Here is a 26,477-nt window from a genome sequence, read left to right on the forward strand (position 1 = left end):
TCTTTCTCTCTCTCTGTCGCTGTGTTGCTGTATCTCTCTCTCTCTCTCTCTCTCTCTCTCTCTCTCTCTCTCTCTCTCTCTCTCTCTCTCTCTCTCCCTCCCTTCTGTCCTGATGAGATGCCGGATGTGATAATGGTATATTCCCTCTCTCTCCATCTCTATTCCTCCTCTCCCACGTCTCGCTGTAACACAGGAAATGATTATGTCTCGTCTCTAGACGAGCTGCTGCCACAGAATGTGGCGGCCAATCATTCCAGAATGTTTGACGTTATCGCTGTCTGCCTCAGAATAATTAACAAGCTTTTAGTCCCATTAGACACGACAAAACAGAGTAAAATATTATGACAAGTGGTTCCATTCATTCCATTCAACTGATTGCTTTCACAAATCCAGTTCCCCTAAACAGAATTGATTCACCATGTCCAGTGCACACACAAAAATGAGGGTTCCTCAAAGTTTTTTGGGGGAAGGGTGATTGTTCTATGCGGAACCATAACGACTCAAATAATCCTTTAAGCTCTTCAATGGTTCTTTGCAGTTCAGAAAAGGGTTCTGTGCTCTTTTAGCGATAATTAAAGTGTAGGTGGCTTATTAGAATATTCTTGGGCGTGGTTTGCACATAGCTCTTTTTGTGCAACCATGAGAGTGTCATTACAGTTGATCTAATGTGTTGTGTTATACCACTACATATTATCTCTGATTTTGGGCAGTGTCTTATAAAATACTCATGTTTAGCCTTGTATCAGTTGACTAAACAAGTCAGTGGTTCTCATTTCTCTCCTCAGGGACCCCCAGCTGTTCCAGAGGTAGCTCACTTGATTCTACTTGTTAATAAACACTGTAATAACACCTATGGTATTTTAACAACATAATATGGCTGACCAGAATAAAAGGATTGAGAAAGAACTTTTCAGATTTAAGAAAGGTTCTTTATACAACCATTCTCCATACAGATTCTATAAAGTACCATAAAACAGTGTTCTATATAGCCCTAAAAAGGGTTGTAACCATAGCGGAACACTTTTTTTGGTGCTATATAGAAAATTTTTGGAGAATGCACACACACACACACACACACACACACACACACACACACACACACACACACACACACACACACACACACACACACACACACACACACACACACACACACACACACACACACAGAGAGAGAGAGAGAGGATGCCACGTTATTGGTTCTTAACCCTCCCTGGAGGTACTTCCTGATAAGACACCTATAGGATTGTTCAAGAGCCAGAGGTAAAAGTACGGCCAGTACGGTCCGGTACGGCGTCCCTGCAAAATAAATAGTGGGGGTACGCCGTACCGGTAAAACAATTAATACAACATGCCTCAAAAACTATAGGCTATTACACCATTATTTAACATTACTACAGATCCGGTTTTGATCCCGGGCTGTGTCGCAGCCAGCCGCGACCGGGAGACCCGTGAGGCGTCGCACAATTGGCCCAGCGTCGTCCGGGTTAGGGGAGGGTTTGGCCGGCCGGGGTGTCCTCGTCCCTTCGCGCTCTAGCGCCTCCTGTGGCGGGCCGGGCGCATGCACGCTGACGCAGTCGCCAGTTGTACGGTGTTTCCTCCAACACATTGGTGCGGCTGGCTTCCCGGGTTCAGCGAGCAGCAGAGCGGCTTGACAGGGTCGTGTTTTTTAGAGGACGCACGGCTCTCGACCTTCGCCTCTCCCGAGTCCATACTGGAGTTGCAGAGATGGGACAAGACTGTAACTACCAATTGGGGAGAAAAAGGGGTAAAAAGTACATCAACAAATAAAAGAAGAGGCGGCGTGTTCATTAGGCTAGGGGAAGCTAAGCGTTCCCTAAAGTAAATTGAATTAAATGGCCATAATAATATAGCCTATAAAGAAAATCATTCAAAATAGGCTATTACACCAGAAAGCATGATTTGGCCACAGAGGATCATTAGTGTCCGCCCCCCAAAAAAAGCCGTGGATTGTTTTAAATCGCATAGCCTACAGTCAGAAGGACCCACAATTTGGGCAGCACTCGCTGCAAATAGTTCCGACTGTCAGTGAAAAGTAAAGAGGCCCAGTCAGGGCATATCTCCATTTTTTAAAAATACAATCACGGAAAAACTGTTTGGAAAGCAAATGGCTATAAAGAGATGACAATGAAAAGACTCTAATCTGTCTTTTAGTTATCAAAATTCTTAACTTAATTGAGTGAACAGTAGCCTATCTTATTGGCACCAGCAGAGAACATCAGCCATATCTCCGGTGACTGTACATATTCACTGTCTTTATCATTGGGTCAATTTAGTTTTTTATTTTGGACAATAATTTCCTCCTCCATGTTAGATGGACATCATATTGTGTTTGTGTCTCCCCTTTTCGTAGGCCCATTATATGGATCAGACAACATCGTTTTATTGATCTGTTTGTCAGTGTCAGCAGAGTAGGCTACCCCTGTAATTTTTGTAGTATTTGGGTGTCCTGTACCGGCAAGAAATGACATCTACTTTCACCCATGGCAGGAGCATCTTATTTACACCTTACGACGTGTTGAATTCACTGCAGTAGTGTTATTTGAAGAAAAGCTATGGAAGGATTGGAAGGATTGGTCCTTCGAGCCGGAAAACCATTGTTCAACAATGGTTTACTATAACATTTACATTTTACTCAAACTCTTAGCACTGCAATAGTGTTGCTGTCTCATGATTAGTTTTTGATGGTGACTAAATGGAGACTAAAACTAGTTTAGGGCCGGAGGACAAGGCGGGGTGCTCTGACTAGCTAATAATAGGGGAAACACTGACTCACAGTCGTTCTCTAAAGTGCCTGTATTGCAATGTGCAGCGACTCAGACACTCTGGCATCAAGGGCTGTGTTTACTTCAACTTCATTTTACATTGGAAGGGGAAAAGTCATCTAACATTTGGAGGAACCAGTCAGCAGCCAGTCAGGATGGCTAAGATCCAGTTTTGGGATGCTGTTCGACACCCGCAGGGAGGTAAAACTTCAGACTTTCTGCCAGATGGGGTTGTTGTTGATTGTCAAGTCGATTGCCCCCCCACTCCCTATCCCCTCTGGGAAATTGAACCACTCTCCTGCGTTAGTCTAGCTAGACTACTCTTCGGAGGGGGTGGAAGATCCACCCCCAACCACCTACCTCCATTAAGCAAAGGCAACCTCTAGCCCCCCCCCAGCAAATGAACAACATTCTCACATAGGTATTCAAATGCAAATTAGAGTTGGTCTAGAGTGTCTGGGATGATGGAGTTGACGTGTGTCATAAACAGCCTTTCAAAGCACTTCATGATTACAGATGTGAGTGCTACAGGGCGGTAGTCATTGTTGCATGAAGCCTTAGAGTTCTTAGGAACAGGAATGATGGTAGTCACACACAATGGCACCGGAGGAGATGGCTGCCGTTTTACGGGCTCCTAACCAATTGTGCTATTGTGTGTATGACCATATTAGAGACACATATTTCCCTCAGATTACACAGACCCACAAAGAATTCGAAAACAAATCCAATTTTGATGAACTCCCATATCTAGAGGACTGAGCACGCCCCCATTCTCATCGACGGGCTGTAGTGGAACAGGTTGAGAGCTTCAAGTTCCTTGGTGTCCACATCACCAACAAACTATCATGGTCCAAACACACCAAGACAGTTGTGAAGAGGGCACGACAAAGCCTATTCCCCCTCAGGAGGAATGGGTCTTCAGATCCTCAAAAACTTCTACAGCTGCACCATCGAGAGCATCCTGACTGGTTGCATTACTGCCTGGTATGGCAACTGCTCGGCCTCCGACCGCAACGCACTACAGAGGGTAGTGCGTACGGCCCAGTACATCACTGGGGCCAAGCTTCCTGCCATCCAGGACCTTTATATCAGGCGGTGTCAGAGGAAGGCCCTAAAAATGGACTCCTTAACAGCTAATCATGGCTACTCAGACTATTTGCATTGACCCCCCCACCCCACAACTCTACTTACATGTACATATTACCTCAATTACCTCGACTAACCTGTGCCAACGCACGTTGACTCTGTACCGGTACCCCCTGTATATAGCCTCGCTACTGTTATTTTACTGCTGCTCTTTAATTATTTGTTTTTTTTTCCCTCTATTTTTTACTTAACACTTATTTTTCTAAAAACTGCATTGTTGGTTAAGGGCTTGTAAGTAAGCATTTCACTCTAAGTTCTACACCTGTTGTATTCGGCGCAAATACAGTTTTATTTTATTTTATTTTATGACAGACTGGGACAAAGAGAGGTTGAGAATGACTGTGGATATGCCTGCCAGCTGATCTGTGCATGCTCTGAGAACGCGCCCTGGAATACCGTCCTATGGTGTGTGCGTGTGTGAGTGTGAGTGTGAGTGTGTGAGTGTGAGTGTGTGCGTGTGCGAGTGGGTGTGTGTTTGTGTGAGTGAGTGTGAGTGTGTGTGTGTCTGTGTGTGTGTGTGTGTGAGGGAGTGTGTGTGTGTGTGTGTATGTACAGTATGTGTTATGTGTACGTGCACGTGCACGTGTGTGTAAAATGTATAGTCTCAGAATCTGTTTGTTCTTCAGGGAGCATGTGTTTGCCAAGGCCTTTAGCTGGGTAGGTTAGAGAGGTTGAGGATCAAAACGGAACGTCTAAATGGAGGAGTCGGTAACGTGAACACGGGGAGCGAATATTGTCTCTCTTGTCTCAAATTAACATACAACTGATTGACATGTCTGTTCTCTGTTTCCTTTCTCTCCGACAGCTCAGCCAAATGCACCTAAAATACATGAGGGATGGTGGGCATACAAGGAGGTGGTTCAAGGGAGCTTTGTACCAGGTAAGAATCCCTATGTACTGTATACAGTTATGACTGATGTTTATTTTCTATAAGGTTGAATTCTATAGTTTTTTTCCCCAGTGTGAAGAACATTGCATATTTTCTATTTTCATACCTCGACTACCTTGCCACTGGCGCTGTTTTTAATTCTTACAAGACTTTTGTTGCCGTTGTCGTCTAGTTGATGTTGTTTTGTCGCTGATTGACTGGCAGGCTTTCTTTCTTTTTTTCTTTCTTTCTTTCTTTCTTTCTTTCTTTCTTTCTTTCTTTCTTTCTTTCTTTCTTTCTTTCTTTCTTTCTTTCTTTCTTTCTTTCTTTCTTTCTTTCTTTCTTTCTTTCTTTCTTTCTTTCTTTCTTTCTTTCTTTCTTTCTTTCTTTCTTTCTACAGCTCTCATTTCCCTCTACCCGTCACCACAATTATTTCCCAAGATTGTATTTTTCTTCTACTGAGCTGTTGAGCTCTTTTGATGACACTGCAGGTGTGTGTGTGTTGCGTTGTGGATGTGTTCCTCTTCATGAGTGTGTGTTGGGACGATGAACCAACAATTACCCACGCTGACATTGCCTTCCTCTTACCAAAGCATTTTTCGGTCATTTTGCTACAGAACGTTCCTGTAGATTGTTCTAAAACCATTATTTGGTCAACAGTAATAGCCTATGCATTATGTTGATTCCTGCTATTATATGAAAGTATCTGCCTGTTCCTGTTTCACTGTCGGCTGCTGTGTAAGCGAGCCACTCTCACTCCGTCTCACTCTGCACACAGAGGAGGGAGAGATGCATTCTGAGGAGCACAAGCATATGACCATTGCTCAAAATGCAACTGCGGGAAAAATACAGTTTTCAAAGCAACTACTGTTGTTCTAGTTACAGAGAGGAGAGTCACAGCTTTCTCTGAGTATATCATTTATTTCTCACCTCTTATTAATATTGAGTTCATGGCACCAATTTACAACCGGATTAGACTGTAGTATGGTTTTGATGAGCCCGCGGAGCGGAGCAGAGCACGCCATTTGCAGTGATTAGGCCTCATCAAGTAGCTTAGGACTAGCAGTTTTTGTAGGACATTAGCCTACATTTACGGATAGATTAATCAAAGTATTTTCAGTTCCCACTTCATCAGGTGGTGAATAATATAGCTTACATGCACAAAGGTGTCTGCAAATTCTCTGAAGAGCCAAAATGAAATCTGATATTTCTGGATTCTATTTTGACATGTTGCACATCAAAATATCAGTAATGCGTTCCCTGTATATGTTAGATGAAACAACTTACTTTTTTAATCATAGGATACCATCTCAGTTGTCTTACATTGTACTGAAAAAATATTGTATATAGAGCCCTGCCGCTAATGTAAAGTAAATGTCCGTTAAAAAAAGTTGTATCGTTGTATTTATTGTTATCGAGCAAAATAGTTACATTTATCACAATATTACTTTTTGTCCATATCGTTTAGCTCCAGCACCTCCCCCCAAAATGTTTTTATAATAATTTATCGCTGATTTATCATTACCGCAATAAAATGGGTACATTTATCACTATATGGATTTTTGTCCATATCACACAGCTCTATGTGTGTTTGTACGTGTACATGTGTGTGTGGTGTGTGTGGTGTGTGTGTGGTGTGGTGTGTGTGTGGTGTGTGTGTGTGTGTGTGTGTGTGTATAATTTTGCATGTTTTTTATTACACCTGCAGGTGGCCGTGTCAAACATTATTACAGCTGAGAGTTAACTGTCAGAGACTGAAGAGTGCTGTGTGCTTGTCAGAGACACGCCGTCGATGCGATGCTTTATCTTCAATATAATATATAATGTCAGCTCCTCTGTCCTCACAGGCCTTCCTGCACCACTAACCACGCAGCAGCACACTACCCATGATCCTCCTGAGCCAGGGAGGGGAGGAGGTAGAGTAATCAGACGTTGCACGTCCCTCTCTCGCCGGTCTCCGCCAGAGAGGAGCTGATAGTAGCCGATAAAGAAGGAGACTTGAATGAAGTGAAATTGAATGTGTAAGGAACAGAGCTAGGGTGAGATAATGAAGTGAAATGTACTGGTTCATAAAAGGAGCTAGGTTGGGATAATGAAGTGAGATTTACTGGGTAAGAAACGGAGCTAGGGTAAGATAATCCTGAATCAATTGATCAGGCACAGTGGTAGTTATAATTCGGTCGGTATAGTTTTTATGAATATTATTGTACCTTTTCAATTGTTGTCTTTGAATTGTAACGGATAAAACGGTAGCTGTTAACGCTTTGTATTAGGATTTGGTTTGACTAATTCCTCTGGCTGTTTTATTTTTAATTTTTTTATCATGTCAAGGGGCATGGAGGTATTCTGCGTCTAATGTTAACCAACTGCAAGACGTTAAGGGGTCTTCAGTCATGGTCCTGGGAATCCACAGGGTGTTTTTGGTTTGTTTAGTTTTTGACCATATGATTCTGCTAATGATTATTCATTGATATGTTGCTTCAGGTTTGCTAGTGCTTGGTTGGTACAAAAATGCGCACTCTGATGGGTCCACTCCCCCGGACCAGAATTATAGAACATTGCTGTAAAGTAGGCTCTTTTGTAAGGTCATAAATGCTAACGTGATCCCATTTTGTAGCCTTATGTCACATAACTGACCTTTGGAAATGTATGTGCCCTTTCTGAGCTACCCCAATTAGCTTTAGTATTTCCAAAAGGTCATCAAGGACCATTAGTATCCCCTTCTCTGCCTCTTTTTAATCAACTTTGGGGAGAAGATTCTCCTAGCCACTTATCTAGGATCAGCTCATCCTCCCTAGATCCTAATATTAACTATTAGAGGGGGGGAGGGGGGGGGGGACACAAATCTGACCTTCAGTGTGTAGGGTTAACTCCATCCTAGTCACTCAGTGTGTGGTCATCTTTTCAGAGGGCATTGAGATGCAGCTCTTATTGACACAGTACGGGGTTACCTAAAGGTCATATGAGGTCATTAGCTTTGAGCATCATCCGGGGTCATTCTAGAAGCCTGGCCCGGGTATGGAGCTGTTTATCTGTTATTTATTGTTTAAAAAAAATGTAATTTCCCCCCTTTTCTCTTTGTCCCATTTCAGCCGATTATCTTGTCGTTTCTGCTGAAAGGTGATTTTAGAGGAGATAATATCTGTGAAAAATGGCTGGTTGCTGTGAGCTAGGATAAGGGAGAGAGGGAGGGATGGAGGGAGGGAGGGGGCCTGGCAAGATCCAAAGCAGTGGTTGAACCATCTTGAGTTGCCATGCAGGGAGACAGAAAATATGATGTGGATCTGGTAGCCTGCTGTTCAGCCAGACAGAAGTGTCAAAATGTACCTGTGGAGTATAGAGGGAGAGAAAGGAGGTTGCATGAAAGTGACTGGTTAACACTACCCCCCCCCCCCTCTCTTTCTCTGCCCTATATCTCTTTAAAATGTCCCTTGTCTGTCCTGCCCCACTGGAGCTATAGATAGAGACCCGGCTGGCCTGGCTGCCTGCTGGTTGTCTCTCTGCTGTGTAGCTGGTAGGCGTCTGATGGTTCTCTGGTGTGAAGTGTTGTTCTGTGTGCTCCAGCACAAACCCTCTCCATGACAGGCCCTGGACTAATGAGAGAGAGTGGAGATGGAGAGGACAGAGAGAGGGAAGAGAGAGGGGGGGTGAGGGTGATAGGAAGAGACAAGGGTGGGAGATGAAGGAGAGATGGAGATGAAGAGGAAGAGATGAGGAAGAGAGGAAGAGATGAGGGAGAGATGAGGAAGGGATGAGGGAGAGATGAGGGAGAGATGAGGGAGTTATGAGGGAGAGATGAGGGAGAGATGAGGAAGAGATGAGGGAGAGATGAGGAAGGGATGAGGAAGAGATGAGGGAGAGATGAGGAAGAGATGAGGGAGAGATGAGGAAGAGATGAGGGAGATATGAGGGAGAGATGAGGGAGATATGAGGGAGATATGAGGGAGAGATGAGGGAGAGATGATGGAGATATGAGGAAGAGATGAGGAAGGGATGAGGAAGAGATGAGGGAGAGATGAGGGAGAGATGAGGGGGAGATGAGGGAGATATGAGGAAGAGATGAGGGAGAGATGAGGAAGGGATGAGGAAGAGATGAGGGAGAGATGAGGGAGAGATGAGGAAGAGATGAGGAGATGCAATTATAACAACCTTACGAATATGAACTAGACAGGTATAAACTGCTTATTAGGTCTTCAGAAGAAAAGGGAAACAATGGAATTGATCTTCTTTTTCCCACACTGCACTTGCAAACATTGTTACTATGTACCCCATATTTAACCCCAGCTTTGCTACAGTGAAAGTCTCTAGAGTTTTCGCTCCACTGTATCAATGATAACATGCTTGGACGACAGCTCTCTTGAGCTGAACAAGAGCAAATATGAGATACAATCAGACATATTATCAGCAGCAGACAGAAACAAACAGTAAGCTGTCAGTATGGTTGTTGAAGTGTCAAACACTGTCATGTTTGCTGCACAGTTGATTTCAGCTTTCTACTCTCCATTCTCTTCTCTCTCTAAAAGTCGTGTTTAATATCCACTTCGGTTTCGAACAATCATAGTATAAGCATTCGTTTTCATTGGTTAACAAATGAGAGGTTTGTCCAGCGAGACTCAAGTCTCACCACAATTAGGATTCACCAATTACAGGTTTTCTGAGCTACATTGTCTGTGTCCAAAATCCTTTCAAGCCTTTAACTTAATACTCCAGTTAAGCCTCTTCAGAATCACTGGCCGCTGCTAATTGTCAGGTATATATATATTGTGTGTGTGTGTGTGTGTGTGTGTGTGTGTGTGTGTGTGTGTGTGTGTGTGTGTGTGTGTCTGGCAGGTAGGGAGTGCTTTTCCGAGTAACAGTCTCTGATCGAAACCCAATTAAACAACACAGAGATGATCCACGAGGGTGAGGCTGATTTGCAACCTGCACTTTATTGGGGTAAAATTGATATCCAATAGCACTTTGCCAGCTTGTTTCTGCAACACAGGCACTAGAAGGACTAGCAAAGGGACAATGTGCATTAAAGATCCTTAGAGATGAGACAGTGTTGGAGGAACCATGATGGGCTCTTTTGATTGGATGAATTTGGGGCGAAGGGGTGTTTTGACTGGACCAATAGATGGAGTTCTGCTTTGTGATTGGACCAGCAGATGGGGTTCTGCATTGTGATTGGTTTCTGTGTTGTTATTGGATCAGTACAAGGGGATATGCTGTGGAGCATTATGGCCCATTGAGTTCTGATGATGATGGGGGAGTGAGTGCCAGCACTGGGTTGTCCATGGGAGTTAAGCTACTGCCAAAACAGAGACAGTCAAGGTGTGAAGGAAGACAGTAGGTGCTGGTAGATGTTAGTTTACGACTATGAAAGTAAACATAGTCATTTATTATCTAGTACGGTGAATGTCTATACCAATGTGCCGGTCATTTCTTACAGCATAATGAATACTAATCTCGGTCAACCCAGAACTAAAGTCGCATAATTGGTCAGATGCTCGATTAAGTTCTGGATTGAAAACGTGTTAAGAGAAGAGATAGAATGAGGAGGGGAACCAGAATGAAGAGCTCCACCCTCTCTCGTTGCAAGTTACGGGCAAGTCTACGGGCCAAATGTCCCCTCTGATTCAGAAATTCGAAAGTCAAATTAAATCTTTGTGGATTATACAGTATGAGATTGTTATGCACTATCCTTCCCTGTTGTCCTACTCTGCTGTCTCAGCCTGTCTCAGCCTGTCAGCCTGTCTCTGCTGTCTCAGCCTGTCAGCCTGTCTCAGCCTGTCAGCCTGTCTCTGCTGTCTCAGCCTGTCAGCCTGTCTCTGCTGTCTCAGCCTGTCAGCCTCTCAGCCTGTCAGCCTGTCTCTGCTGTCTCAGCCTGTCAGCCTGTCTCTGCTGTCTCAGCCTGTCAGCCTGTCTCTGCTGTCTCAGCCTGTCAGCCTGTCTCTGCTGTCTCAGCCTGTCAGCCTGTCTCTGCTGTCTCAGCCTGTCAGCCTGTCTCAGCCTGTCAGCCTGTCAGCCTGTCTCTGCTGTCTCAGCCTGTCAGCCTGTCTCTGCCTGTCAGCCTGTCTCTGCTGTCTCAGCCTGTCAGCCTGTCTCTGCTGTCTCAGCCTGTCAGCCTGTCTCTGCTGTCTCAGCCTGTCAGCCTGTCTCTGCTGTCTCAGCCTGTCAGCCTGTCTCTGCTGTCTCAGCCTGTCAGCCTGTCTCTGCCTGTCAGCCTGTCTCTGCTGTCTCAGCCTGTCAGCCTGTCTCTGCTGTCTCAGCCTGTCAGCCTGTCTCTGCTGTCTCAGCCTGTCAGCCTGTCTCTGCTGTCTCAGCCTGTCAGCCTGTCTCTGCTGTCTCAGCCTGTCAGCCTGTCTCTGCTGTCTCAGCCTGTCTCTGCTGCTTTCTCTCTAATGACTGTGTTTGTGCCAATCAAACCAGGCGGTGTGAGTTGCCTGTATCCAATGACGTCGGATGATTTAAGATGCACAGTGGTCCCAACTTCCAAGGCAGCCCAAACAGATCGACACACACACAAGCGTTTGCGAATGCACGCACACACACACACACGTGCAGAGAAGTATACACACACACGGACGCGTACACACACACACACAGAGATCGACAAAGCCACAGAGGGTGGAGACAGATGGGGTAGAAGTCAGTACTAGGCTCCTTCTCTCTAATGTATATTATATTGAGGGAAACACACACATCCCTCTGATAGACCCACACATCCCTCTGATAGACCCACACATCCCTCTGATAGACCCACACATCCCTCTGATAGACCCCCCTGATAGACCCACACATCCCCCTGATAGACCCACACATCCCTCTGATAGACCCACACATCCCCCTGATAGACCCACACATCCCCCTGATAGACCCACACATCCCTCTGATAGACCCACACATCCCTCTGATAGACCCCCCTGATAGACCCACACATCCCCCTGATAGACCCACTGATAGACCCACACATCCCTCTGATAGACCCCCTGATAGACACACATCCCCCCTGATAGACCCACACATCCCCCTGATAGACCCACACATCCCTCTGATAGACCCCCCCTGATAGACCCACACATCCCCCTGATAGACCCACACATCGCTCTGATAGATCCACACATCCCCCTGATAGACCCACACATCCCTCTGATAGACCCACACATCCCCCCGATAGACCCACACATCCCCCTGATAGACCCACACATCTCTCTGATAGATCCACACATCCCCCTGATAGACCCACACATCCCTCTGATAGACCCACACATCCCCCCGATAGACCCACACATCCCCCTGATAGACCCACACATCCCTCTGATAGACCCCCCTGATAGACCCACACATCCCCCTGATAGACCCACACATCCCTCTGATGACCCACACATCCCCCTGATAGACCCACACATCCCCTGATAGACCCACACATCGCTCTGATAGACCCACACATCCCCTGATAGACCCACACATCCCCTGATAGACCCACACATCCCTCTGATAGACCCCCCCCCCTGATAGACCCACACATCCCCCTGATAGACCCACACATCCCCCTGATAGACCCACACATCCCTCTGATAGACCCACACATCGCTCTGATAGATCCACACATCCCCCTGATAGACCCACACATCCCCCTGATAGACCCACACATCCCCCTGATAGACCCACACATCCCTCTGATAGACCCACACATCCCTCTGATAGACCCACACATCCCCCTGATAGACCCACACATCTCTCTGATAGACCGACACAAAGATTGTTACTGATTGAAAGGAAAGGGGGATACCTAGTCAGTTGTACAACCAAATGCGTTCAACTGAAATGTGTCTTCCGCATTTAGCCCTACCCCTCTGAATCAGAGAGGTGTGGGGGGCTGCCTTAATCGATATCTACGTCATCGGCGCCCAGGGAACAGTGGGTTAACTGTCTTGCTCAGGGGCAGAACAACATATTTTTACCTTGTCATCTCGGGGATTCGATCCAGCAACCTTTGGGTTACTGGCCCAACGCTCCTACCTGCCTACACTGTAAAAAATGATTTGTTGAATGTACTCGAAATATTACAGGCAACAAAATGACACGTAATATTACTGAGTGGATATTTCTGCTTGTTTTTATGAGTAGATAAGCTTGAATAAGTTGTTTAGATGTGGTCAAATAAATGGAGTAAATATTAATTTAGACCAACTCAGAAAGGTTCACATTTTTACTTTGGATTTACTCGATCAGATCCCTTAAGAGAAAAGGTAACAGGACACCAGGAATCCATTTATTTAAACATCAACAGTTTGCAAAACAGCTCTTATTAAACAGTACAAAAGCAGCAGCAATTATTCTCAAGTTATTAGTTGACAAATTACAGAATTGCAATCAACATTGCAGGTACGTCCTGATCGCTGCAGGCAGGCAGAACCCTAGAATTAGGAACTAGAACACTAGCTAGTATAGGATCTCTGTGGGCAGAACCATTACTTATAAGAGATAGAATGGAGCTTCAACTCCATAGACTTCATAAGGAACAAAATATTCTCATAGTAACCATGGATAACTACAAAAATGGGCACTCATGGAGGCTCAAACAGCTCGTGTTTGAACTGTGGGATATTTTTCAAACTAAAATGTTGCCTTTAAGGCTAAATAAAGAGATGACAACCCCAATAATCATGTAATCTAAACAATTACTAGTTTCTTCCTATAACATTTCTCTGTTCACGAACACTGCCGATGGATGCCACCTATATTACTTTTGTAATATTTTTTTTAAACCATAAATTGTCTAGTTGAAGCTTTTTTCAAAAGTTCCCATACAATTTCCCAATAGAAATCCGTTCAAAATAAACTACAAGCTTTTGAAGGTAGACTATCAGTGATGCAGGTAGCATTGTGATGTCATAACAACCATATTGTGCAGACAGACCCTGGTAGAATTGTGGTAAAATGTTGTGGTAAAATGTTGGTACCTTGATGAAACCTCAAAATTGTCAAACTGATTCAAATGTCAGTATTTCAAACATCAACTGTATGGGAACAAAATTGACATTTTACAATTATATCCTTAATTAAAAACACCTATTTTGTATCTTTGTATACAAAACACAACTTAAATACCGTGGCAGTGAACCTTTAAATCACAACTTGAAGAATAAGCGTGTCTTCCTTAACCTCTAACTTATTTAGCCTAGATCATTGCAGCCGGCAGATCGGGGACAGGGTACCAGACCGCAATGTGCTCGAAGCCCCGCCTCTCGGTGACCATCCCCCGGTAGGCAGAGGCTGGTCCCAGCACAGATTCTGTGCCCCAGATGGCTTCAACAACAAGAGGCTGGCCTGTGGTAGAGGACACCGTTCCTAATCTGCTACCAGAAGAAATGAAGGGAGAGAAGAGTTCCAAAGGCTCCTCAGTGTTTAACTACGAAGGTGTTACAAAGTAACCCTGACATTCAGTCTATGACAATTGTCCTCTGGGCTGTCATTCTACTTAAGACAGTAATTTGTTCTTGAGGGCTGTAATCTTGAATGTGAGCTTTGAGCAGTCCAGCTCTACAAACACTTTCTGGAATGCCTTGAATGTGTACTTCAGCTTTTTGGGGTAGCTGAGATTCAGAGCATATTCCATGCCATGAAGAATGGCACAAGCCTTTGCGACACTGCTCAGATCGGTGATCACTTAAGACACCCTCTACATTTTTTACATTTTTGTCATTTAGCAGACGCTCTTATCCAGAGCGACTTACAAATTGGTGCATTCACCTTATGATAGCCAGTGGGACAACCACTTTACAATATTTTTTATATATATTTTTTTGTTATTTGTTATAAAATTTTTGTGTTTAGTTTTATTTGTCTATTTTATTTTATTTTTTTTATTTTTTTGGGGGGTGGGGTAATGGTGGGTAGAAGGATTACTTTATCCTATCGCAGGTATTCCTTAAAGAGGTGGGGTTTCAAGTGTCTCCGGAAGGTGGTGAGTGACTCCGCTGTCCTGGCGTCGTGAGGGAGCTTGTTCCACCATTGAGGTGCCAGAGCAGCGAACAGTTTTGACTGGGCTGAGCGGGAACTGTGCTTCCGCAGAGGTAGGGGGGCCAGCAGGTCAGAGGTAGATGAACGCAATGCCCTCGTTTGGGTGTAGGGACTGATCAGAGCCTGAAGGTACGGAGGTGCCGTTCCCCTCACAGCTCCGTAGGCAAGCACCATGGTCTTGTAGCAGATGCGAGCTTCAACTGGAAGCCAGTGGAGCGTGCGGAGGAGCGGGGTGACGTGAGAGAACTTGGGAAGGTTGAACACCAGACGGGCTGCGGCGTTCTGGATGAGTTGTAGGGGTTTAATGGCACAGGCAGGGAGTCCAGCCAACAGCGAGTTGCAGTAATCCAGACGGGAGATGACAAGTGCCTGGATTAGGACCTGTGCCGCTTCCTGTGTAAGGCCGGGTCGTACTCTGCGAATTTTGTAGAGCATGAACCTACAGGATTGGGTCACCGCCTTGATGTTAGCGGAGAACGACAGGGTGTTGTCCAGGGTCACGCCAAGGCTCTTTGCACTCTGGGAGGAGGACACAACAGAGTTGTCAACCGTGATGGCAAGATCATGGAACGGGCAGTCCTTCCCCGGGAGGAAGAACAGCTCCGTCTTGCCGAGGTTCAGCTTGAGGTGGTGATCCGTCATCCACACTGATATGTCTGCCAGACATGCAGAGATGCGATTCGCCACCTGGTTATCAGAAGGGGGAAAGGAGAAGATTAATTGTGTGTCGTCTGCGTAGCAATGATAGGAGAGGCCATGTGAGGATATGACAGAGCCAAGTGACTTGGTGTATAGCGAGAATAGGAGAGGGCCTAGAACTGAGCCCTGGGGGACACCAGTGGTGAGAGCACGTGGTGCGGAGACAGATTCTCGCCATGCCACCTGGTAGGAGCGACCTGTCAGGTAGGACGCAATCCAAGAGTGAGCCGCGCCGGAGATGCCCAACTCGGAGAGGGTGGAGAGGAGGATCTGATGGTTCACAGTATCAAAGGCAGCAGATAGGTCTAGAAGGATGAGAGAAGAGGAGAGAGAGTTAGCTTTAGCAGTGCGGAGAGCCTCCGTGACACAGAGAAGAGCAGTCTCAGTTGAATGACCAGTCTTGAAATCTGACTGGTTTGGATCAAGAAGGTAATTCTGAGAGAGATAGCAAGAGAGTTGGCTAAAGACGGCACGCTCAAGAGTTTTGGAGAGAAAAGAAAGAAGGGATACTGGTCTGTAGTTGTTGACATCGGAGGGATCGAGTGTAGGTTTTTTGAGAAGGGGTGCAACTCTCGCTCTCTTGAAGACAGAAGGGACATAGCCAGCGGTCAAGGATGAGTTGATGAGCGAGGTGAGGTAAGGGAGAAGGTCTCCGGAAATGGTCTGGAGAAGAGAGGAGGGGATAGGGTCAAGCGGGCAGGTTGTTGTCACAAGTCGCAAGATTTCATCTGGAGAGAAAGGGGAGAAAAAAGTCAAAGCATAGGGTAGGGCAGTGTGAGCAGGACCAGTGGTGTCATTTGACTTAACAAACGAGGATTGGATGTCGTCAACCTTCTTTTCAAAATTCAGCAGGGAGGAGAAGGATGCAAAGAGCTACCTAGGGTTAGAGGCAGATGCTTGGAATTTAGAGTGGTAGAAAGTGGCTTTAGCAGCAGAGGAAGAAAATGTAGAGAGGAGGGAGTGAAAAGATGCCAGGTCTGCAGGGAGTCTAGTTTTCATCCATTTCCGCTCGGCTGCCCGGAGCCCTGTTCTGTGAACTTGCAATGAGTCGTCAAGCCACGGAGCAGGAGGGGAGGACCGAGCCGGCCGGGAGGATAGGGGACATAGAGAGTCAAAGGATACAGAAAGGGAGGAGAGGAGGGTTGAGGAGGCAGAATCAGGAGATCGGAGGGAGAAGGATTGAGCAGAGGGAAGAGATGATGGATGATGCCTATGTCCTCTGGACCATCACTGGCCATGGCACCCTCCTTCTTGAGCACATAGATTTTCATTACATGTTGTGCAAGGTCCTGTAGGACATCACCCCCTTCAGCTTCCTGTAAAAATAATACCATAAAAATACAGACATTCTTTCAATGTTGGGAACACATTTTACATAAAAATGTAAATCAAGCAGGATTACGAGATGCCCTTATTTTTTATCAGAATGCAGTGAACATTATCTCTCTCTCTCTCTCTCTCTCTCTCTCTCTCTCTCTCTCTCTCTCTCTCTCACACACACACACACACACACACACACACACACACACACACACACACACACACACACACACAGGTGATAGAATATTCAGGTCAGAAAATGCTTTATTGCCCCCACATGGTAGTCTTTAATGAGGTCACCTCCATCTTCAGCCAGGTAGTCAATCAAGTAACGTAAAACCTCTTCTCTTGTCAATGGGATCTGAAATGAGGTATTGAAAATAAACCCCATATCATTCATTGCTCATTGCTCAGTAACTCTGAACAAAAATTATTCACTGAACTCACATCATGACCCTGATATAGAATAAAATCACTGTTCTCATTGGATTTAATCTGTGCATGTGAAGGAGTGAAATCTATGCATTCACCGGTCCAAGTATCCTATATTACTAAAAGGTGTACAATGCTTGGGTAACATAGCAGGGCCAGTGGCTTAAATTGCAGCACCGAGCATCAGCCAGCTACAGTGGCTTGCGAAAGTATTCACCCCCATTGGCATTTTTGCTATTTTGTTGCCTTACAACCTGGAATTAAAATTGATTTTTTGGGGGTTTGTATCATTTGATTTACACAACATGCCTACCACTTTGAAGATGCAACATATGTTTTATTGTGAAACAAACAAGAAATAAGACAAAAAAAAAACTGAAAACTTGAGCGTGCATAACTATTCACCCCCCCAAAGTCAATACTTTGTAGAGTCACCTTTTGCAGCAATTACAGCTGCAAGTCTCTTGGGGTATGTCTCTTTAAGCTTGGCACATCTAGCCACTGGGATTCTTGCCCATTCTTCAAGGCAAAACTGCTCCAGCTCCTTCAAGTTGGATGGGTTCCGCTGGTGTACAGCAATCTTTAAGTTATTCCACAGATTCTCAATTGGATTGAGGTCTGGGCTTTGACTAGGCCATTCCAAGACATTTAAATGTTTCCCCTTAAACCACTTGAGTGCTGTTTTAGCAGTATGCTTAGGGTCATTGTCCTGCTGGAAGGTGAACCTCCGTCCCAGTCTCAAATCTCTGGAAGACTGAAACAGTTTTCCCTCAAGAATTTCCCTGTATTTAGCACCATCCATCATTCCTTCAATTCTGACCAGTTTCCCAGTCCCTGCCGATGAAAAACACCCCCACAGCATAATGCTGCCACCACCATGCTTCACTGTGGGGATGGTGTTCTCGGGGTGATGAGAGGTGTTGGGTTTGCGCCAGACATAGCGTTTTCCTTGATGGCCAAAAAGCTCAATTTTAGTCTCATCTGACCAGAGTACCTTCTTCCATATGTTTTGGGAGTCTCCCACATGCCTTTTGGCGAACACGTGTTTGCTTATTTTTTTCTTTAAGCAATGGCTTTTTTCTGGCCACTCTTCCGTAAAGCCCAGCTCTGTGGAGTGTACGGCTTAAAGTGGTCCTATGGACAGATACTCCAATCTCCGCTGTGGAGCTTTGCAGCTCCTTCAGGGTTATCTTTGGCCTCTTTGTTGCCTCTCTGATTAATGCCCTCCTTGCCTGGTCCGTGAGTTTTGGTGGGCGGCCCTCTTTTGGCAGGTTTGTTGTGGTACCATATTTTTTCAATTTTTTAATAATGGATTTAATGGTGCTTCAAATTTTCGGATATTTTTTTATAACCCAACCCTGATCTGTACTTCTCCACAATTTTGTCCCTGACATTTTTGGAGAGCTCCTTGGTATTCATGGCGCCGCTTGCTTGGTGGTGCCCCTTGCTTAGTGGTGTTGCAGACTCTGGGGCCTTTCAGAACAGGTGTAAATATACTGAGATCATGTGACAGATCATGTAACACTTAAATAAAGTCCAACTGTGTGCAATCTAACTAAATATGTGACTTCTGAAGGTAATTGGTTGCACCAGATCTTATTTAGGGGCTTCATAGCAAAGGGGATGAATACATATGCACGCACCGCTTTTCCATAATTTATTTTGTATAATTTTTTTAAACAAGTTATTTTTAAATTTGGACTATTTTGTGGATGTCCATTACATTAAATCCAAATAAAAATCCATTTAAATTACAGGTTTAAATGTAACAAAATTTGAAAAACGCCAAGGGGGATGAATATTTTTGCAGGGCACTGTAAATATAAAACAGTGAATTTTTCCTGAGAATACTGTGCCTGGAGTAGGACATCCAACATGACACGCAATCTGTATCCAAGTGATCCTCCCTTGGAATGGAATAAGGAGGGGGGTGTCCTGGTCCAACATGGCCATAAACCTTGGCTCAAGATGTTTTGTGGTGAGCCTCTGGAATTCTTCATTCATCTGAAAGATAAATGCTGAAATATCGTCAAGCAAGGCTCATCATTTGGTATTGTATTTTTTGGCTACTGACTCACCGGAGAGGCTGGGACACTGGTTGATGACTTCCTGTCTTCGGTGTGCAAATGTCTTGGTCATATTTTCTTTGCACACCCTTGTGTTGTCCTTCTTTGCCTGCTACTAATTATGTTCTCTGTGCGGGAACATCTGTTAAAAGAAGAATATAGATGATTAACCATATTCATTAACAGATTTGATCAAGACCCTGCAACTACAACAAGTAGCTGCGAAGTGTGTGTCACAAAATGGATTATTTCCATATCCATCCATGCCACATGCTACATGGACCTCACATAACAAGCATTCACAATTTCGCTACATCATTGGTTTTATATGCTAGCTAGATCTATACCAAATACTCAAATGTAGACAGAAAAGAAAGCAAAACTGCGTTTGAAAAAGTCAGACCATCACATTGCTCTTCTGCCAGAGTGAGCGCCGCGCGCAAACGAGAGAAAATAAATGAAAACTTCAGCCATTACAGCATCTAGCATATTAGCTAACGTAAGTTAGCAATCAATGGCTGACACACGATCACACCCCACCAGTTCAGAGTTGTGGACATTGATACACTACTAGCTAGTTCGCTTATAATACACATGGGCAGACAAACCTAAATTAGTTAACGTTAGATTAGCTTAGAACGTTATCTAGCTAGCACAAGCACTCTTAGCTCAGCTGGTAGAGCACGGCGCTTGTAACGCCAAGGTAGTGGGTTCGAACCCCGGGACCACCCATACACAAAAGAAAAATAATTATGCACGCATGACTGTAAGTCGCTTTGGATAAAAGCGTCTGCTAAATGGCATATTATTATTATTATTATTATTATTATTATTATGTTAGCTAGCTACTTACTAGCTAGTTAGTAAGAAAAAAATATATAAAACCTTACAAGTTAGCTAGCTAGTCTAGGTTACGTTAGCTAGTAACACATTATCAAACGAGATCGCTAACCATCAGTCACATATAATCCAACAAATGCGCAGACAAAACATGTTATCAAAAAACTGTAATCACAATAATGCACATTTCTCCATCATAGATTTGACTGCCAAATGTGGCTGATGTTTGGCCATCGCATTGAGCTAGTTAGAACACGTTAATGTTAGCTAGCTAGCTAACCTTGTGCCGGCTAGCTAAAGATGTAGCTATGATAATTGTTTTGCTGGTACTATAGTAAGCTAATGTTACATTCATCGTAAACATGGAGTCATTTATATTGCTATTAGCTAAATATTTTCAATGGTTACTTATTAGTAACTGAAGAAAATAACCTTACCTGAGCACATACCAGCACAATGAGCAGGTGTGGAAGGCAGAGCTGATAGAACAGGTTAATTTGCAGCAGACAGGATGTGCAGAATATTAGATCCTAATGACTCCAATTGAGTAGACTCTTCTCTCTTTGATGTGACATATAAAATATGCTTACATTTTAAGCCTTCTGAAGTAGGATTTAGTCTTCATGTTTTTAATTAAATTAACGTAAATCATTACTGCACAGATATATATATTTGTTTGGATTTTTTGGACAAAATCTACTAGGCATCCAAACATTATTTTACACTGTAGACTGTTCATCTGATTATCTGTGTGTCTCATCTCTACTGTGTCGGGTTTTGTGGATTTTGGGTGACAACAGAATGCTCCATAATGGACTCAGTGTGTATTCGTGACTTGATCAGTCCTCCAGAAACAGAATAAGAAATGCCATGAGGGGAAACCTGCATTATCCAGCATGATCTGTACAATGACGTGACTCAGTCACTGAGGCTTTCCAGGACTGTCAGGAGACACATCCACTATGGCTGATTCTCCCATTGTCAGTGAAAGGCATCAAAACACACACACACACACATGCACACACACACACACGCGCACACACGCACGCACACACGCACACACACACACACACACACACACACACACACACACACACACACACACACTCACACTCACACGCACACGCACACGCACACACTTACACTTACACACACAAAAACAAACACAAACACACACAGGGCAGTGACAGCTGTGGCTATTAAGTGGAGGTGGGATTGATAGGGGACAGACAGGATGGCCCTCATAACCTCCACTTTATTTAACATCTACTGACTGACAGAGACAGACAAACAGCATGGAGGGAAGGAGGGAGGAGAGGAGATAGAGGAGAGGAGATTGAGGAGAGGAGATAGAGGAGAGGAGATAGAGGAGAGGGGATAGAGGAGAGGAGATTGAGGAGAGGAGATTGAGGGGAGGAGATAGAGGAGAGGAGATTGAGGAGAGGAGATAGAGGAGAGGAGATAGAGGAGAGGGGATAGAGGAGAGGAGATAGAGGAGAGGAGATAGAGGAGAGGGGATAGAGGAGAGGAGATTGAGGAGAGGAGATTGAGGAGAGGAGATGAGATAGAGGAGAGGAGAGGAGATAGAGGAGATGAGATAGAGGAGAGGAGATAGAGAGGAGATTGAGGAGAGGAGATAGAGGAGAGGAGATAGAGGAGAGGGGATAGAGGAGAGGAGATTGAGGAGAGGAGATTGAGGAGAGGAGATGAGATAGAGGAGAGGAGATTGAGGAGAGGAGAGGAGATAGAGGAGATGAGATAGAGGAGAGGAGATTGAGGAGAGGAGATGAGATAGAGGAGAGGAGATTGAGGAGAGGAGAGGAGATAGAGGAGATGAGATAGAGGAGAGGAGATAGAGGAGAGGAGATAGAGGAGAGGAGATAGAGGAGAGGAGATAGAGGAGAGGAGATAGAGGAGAGGAGAGGAGATAGAGGAGAGGAGATAGAGGAGAGGAGATAGAGGAGAGGAGATTGAGGAGAGGAGAGGAGATAGATGAGAGGAGAGGAGATAGAGGAGATAGAGGAGAGGAGATAGAGGAGAGGAGATAGAGGAGAGGAGATTGAGGAGAGGAGATAGAGGAGAGGAGAGGAGAGGAGCTGGAGGAGATGAGATATTGGAGAGGAGATAGAGGAGAGGAGAGGAGATAGAGGAGAGGCGATAGAGGAGAGGAGAGGAGATTGAGGAGAGCAGATTGAGGAGAGGAGATTGATGAGAGGAGATTGAGGAGAGGAGAGGAGATAGAGGAGAGGAGATAGAGGAGAGGAGATAGAGGAGAGGAGAGGATATAGAGGAGATAGAGGAGAGGAGAGGAGATAGAGGAGAGGAGAGGAGATTGAGGAGAGGAGATTGAGGAGAGGAGATAGAGGAGAGGAGAGGAGATTGAGGAGAGGAGATAGAGGAGAGGAGATAGAGGAGAGGAGAGGAGATAGAGGAGAGGAGATAGAGGAGAGGAGATAGAGGAGAGGGGATAGAGGAGAGGAGATTGAGGAGAGGAGATAGAGGAGAGGATATAGAGGAGAGGAGATAGAGGAGAGGAGAGGAGATTGAGGAGAGGAGATAGAGGAGAGGAGATAGAGGAGAGGAGATAGAGGAGAGGAGATTGAGGAGAGGAGATAGAGGAGAGGAGAGGAGATAGAGGAGAGGCGATAGAGGAGAGGAGAGGAGATTGAGGAGAGGAGATTGAGGAGAGGAGATTGATGAGAGGAGATTGAGGAGAGGAGAGGAGATAGAGGAGAGGAGATAGAGGAGAGGAGATAGAGGAGAGGAGAGGATATAGAGGAGATAGAGGAGAGGAGAGGAGATTGAGGAGAGGAGATTGAGGGAGAGGGAGATAGAGGAGAGGAGAGGAGATTGAGGAGAGGAGATAGAGGAGAGGAGATAGAGGAGAGGAGATAGAGGAGAGGAGATAGAGGAGAGGGGATAGAGGAGAGGAGATTGAGGAGAGGAGATAGAGGAGAGGATATAGAGGAGAGGAGATAGAGGAGAGGAGAGGAGATTGAGGAGAGGAGATAGAGGAGAGGAGATAGAGGAGAGGAGATTGAGGAGAGGGGATAGAGTACAGGAGATTGAGGAGAGGAGATAGAGACGATAGAGTACAGGAGATTGAGGAGAGGAGATAGAGTACAGGAGATTGAGGAGAGGAGATTGAGGAGAGGAGATTGAGGAGAGGAGATTGAGGAGAGGAGATTGAGGAGAGGAGATTAAGGAGAGGAGATTAAGGAGAGGAGATAGAGGAGAGGAGAGGAGATAGAGGAGAGGAGATAGAGGAGAGGAGAGGAGATAGAGGAGAGGAGATAGAGGAGAGGAGAGGAGATAGAGGAGAGGAGAGGAGATAGAGGAGAGGGGATAGAGGAGAGGAGAGGAGATAGAGGAGAGGAGAGGAGATAGAGGAGAGGAGATTGTGGAGAGGAGATTGAGGAGAGGGGGAAGGGTAGAGAGGAGGAGAGGGGGTTGGAGGGTGGATTAGAAGAGATAGAGGAAAGGAGAGGTGACGGAGGAGAGGAGAGGTGACAGAGGAGAGGAGAGGTGACGGAGGAGAGGAGAGATGACGGAGGAGAGGAGAGTTGACGGAGGAGAGGAGGCGGAAGAGAGGAGAGGTTACAGAGGAGAGGAGAGGTGACGGAGGACAGGAGAGGTGACGGAAGAGAGGAGAGGAGGAATGGGAGAGCAGTGAGAGAAGTGGAGGAAGGGAATAAGAGGGGAGAATGGAAAGCAGGGGAGTGGAGAGGATAAAGGTGCTGGAGAGGAGGGGACATGTAAGATTTAAATGGAGAGAAGGTGAGAGAGAGCAGGAAAGGGTAGGACATGATGGGTGAAGAAGAGAGGGAGGAAAGTACATGAAGGGTAAGGAAAGGAAAGGTGATTGAGCAGAAGAAGAGTAGCTGTGTAGTGTATAGTATATATGAGAGAAGAAGAGTAGCTGTGTAGTGCATAGTATATATGAGAGAAGAAGAGTAGCTGTGTAGTGTATAGTATATATGAGAGAAGAAGAGTAGCTGTGTAGTGTATAGTATATATGACAGAAGAAGAGTAGCTGTGTAGTGTATAGTTTGTATGAGAGAAGAAGAATAGCTGTGTAGTGTATAGTATATATGAGAGAAGAGAACGGAGGCTGTGGAGAGAAGAGACGATGTCATAGAGTAAAAGTGGGATGACCGGGAAAGACATGGAAGAGAGAATCAGAGGGAAAAATAAATGGATGAATGAATGGATGAATGAAGAGGACATAAAGTTTTTTTTTTGAGGGATGAGAAACCCTTCAAGCTGGTCCTCTGTTCCCCATCAGTGAGGGCCACTGACCATTTTCTCTACTTTTCAAATCTCTCCATTCCACACCTCCACAAATACCTCCATCCCATGGCAGGTGTGAAGCCATGGTCAGCTGTCAATGACACTATCATCCTAGAAGGCACAGGGAGGATTCCCCTGGTTCACATGACCAGGGACAGGAGTTTTCCTCAGGCCAATGGCATGACCAGATTGTAGGATCTTAATTTGATCACCCTTTTGCCGGAGAACTGTAAAACTTGTAGGGTATTTGAGGTTTAAAAAGGCTTCTGAAGTTTGTAATTCATGAAAAATATATCAACCCTTACAAAATTGTCCATTAATTATAATCCACATAATAATTAACCTTTCCTGTTGCTGCAGTATATTTTCCTACTGTAGCAAACTGGCTCAAATTAAGATCCTACATCTGTAGTGCAGTCCTATATCAGTACATAGAAAAGCATAAGCAGTAACTTAGCCTTACTTTAATAACTTAATTAATCCATAACTTAGTCGTGATTTAGTAATAACTATTAATCTGATTATACTGAATGTATGAAATGAGAAAAGCGATTTAGATCCGTAGAGGTGTTTGATATGCAGATCACTGAACATACACTCCATCAAGAATAGCATCAGAGCGCTTCTATACACACACCCTCTCCATCACCCAGTTAAATGTAATTTACACGGCACACGATTTTTTTTTATCTGTCTCTGTGTGTCTCCTCCACATAAATGTTCTCTCTTAACATTCTGGTGATGGATCTCCTCTGATGGCAAGTCAGCTACAGCTTCAATACCCTCCGAACGTAGTTATAAAGGAAATGTCTCCGCGTTTCAGATTGATATCAAATACTTATTATTCATTAGCTAGAATCCCATTTACTGGATAAATCACAGCACAGTTCCTATAGAGGAGGAAACTCAAGTCTCAGATCGAGTCTCTTCAGAAATTATGTTGTGAGTTGGGTTTAGAGAGGTCTGTGTGGGAACTTGTTCATTTCTGATTCATGTGATGGCGCTAAAGAGATGGGGTTGACGATTTGATTTGATACATAACATTTACAAGCATTTTCCATGTCAGTGAATTATAAGCAAATCTACGGTAACAAAAAAAAATGCTATAGATTCAAATAGTCACTAAGTAAACTAGATTTTCTTGTAAAGGTTCAACAGCTGAAATGGGGTTCACTGCCAAGGGCCAAGGGCCAAGGGCCTCACTGCTTGAACAGTATAATTGATCCTAAAAGCCCCAAGGGGTCAAAAACCTTTTTTTTTATACTTCTGAAAATTCAGGACTTTGTCAAGCAACTAGTTAGCAACAACAAAAAAATCTATATTTTGTATACTAGTAGTGCTAGACTGAAAATGTGGACTTAATAGCACTTTGTGATAAAATAATCAAATTTGGCACAGAGGTAGATGTGCACTCTTGGACACTCTTACTGACAGTTGTGGCTGCTTCGCGTGATGTATTGTTGTCTCTACCTTCTTGCCCTTTGTGCTGTTGTCTGTGCCCAATAATGTTTGTACCATGTTTTGTGCTGCTACCATGTTGTGCTGCTGCCATGTTGTGTTGCTACCATGTTGTTGTCATGTGGTGTTGCTACCATGCTGTGTTGTCATGTGTTGCTGCCATGCTATGTTGTTGTGTTAGGTCTCTCTTTATGTAGTGTTGTGGTGTCTCTCTTTATGTAGTGTTGTGGTGTCTCTCTTGTCTTGATGTGTGTCTCTTCCTATATTTTTATTTTTAATCCCAGCCCCCGCAGGAGGCCTTTTGCCTTTTGGTAGTCTGTCATTGTAAATAAGAATTTGTTCTTAACTGACTTGCCTAGTTAAATAAAGGTTTTAAAAATAAATAATAATAATAATATTAAGATGTGTGTACCCTGAAAATATATAGATATGGAGCCACCACAGATCTGGCCCACGGAGGCCATGGCATCCACTATAACTAAAAGATAACTCAAAATGTTTAATACATATTTAGATTCAGTCAATGTCTCTAAACCAAGTTGAGAATCACATATTTTAGATGCA

The 26,477-nt window shown here is 44.6% G+C and overlaps 1 protein-coding gene across 2 annotated transcripts in view; it reads left to right on the forward strand.

Moving 5' to 3' along the window:
- LOC121582576 (carbonic anhydrase-related protein 10) overlaps nt 1-26,477 on the forward strand; it is a 311,162-nt gene that overhangs the window by 32,173 nt on the left and 252,512 nt on the right. For both annotated transcript variants that reach the window (XM_041898596.2, XM_041898680.2), the window contains one exon: nt 4,738-4,812. In XM_041898596.2, coding sequence (XP_041754530.1) covers nt 4,738-4,812 — 75 coding nt within the window. The remainder of the gene's footprint in view (nt 1-4,737; nt 4,813-26,477) is intronic.

The sequence above is a fragment of the Coregonus clupeaformis genome, chromosome 1 (genome assembly GCF_020615455.1).
Source record: "Coregonus clupeaformis isolate EN_2021a chromosome 1, ASM2061545v1, whole genome shotgun sequence".
Classification (NCBI taxonomy): Eukaryota; Metazoa; Chordata; class Actinopteri; order Salmoniformes; family Salmonidae; genus Coregonus; species Coregonus clupeaformis.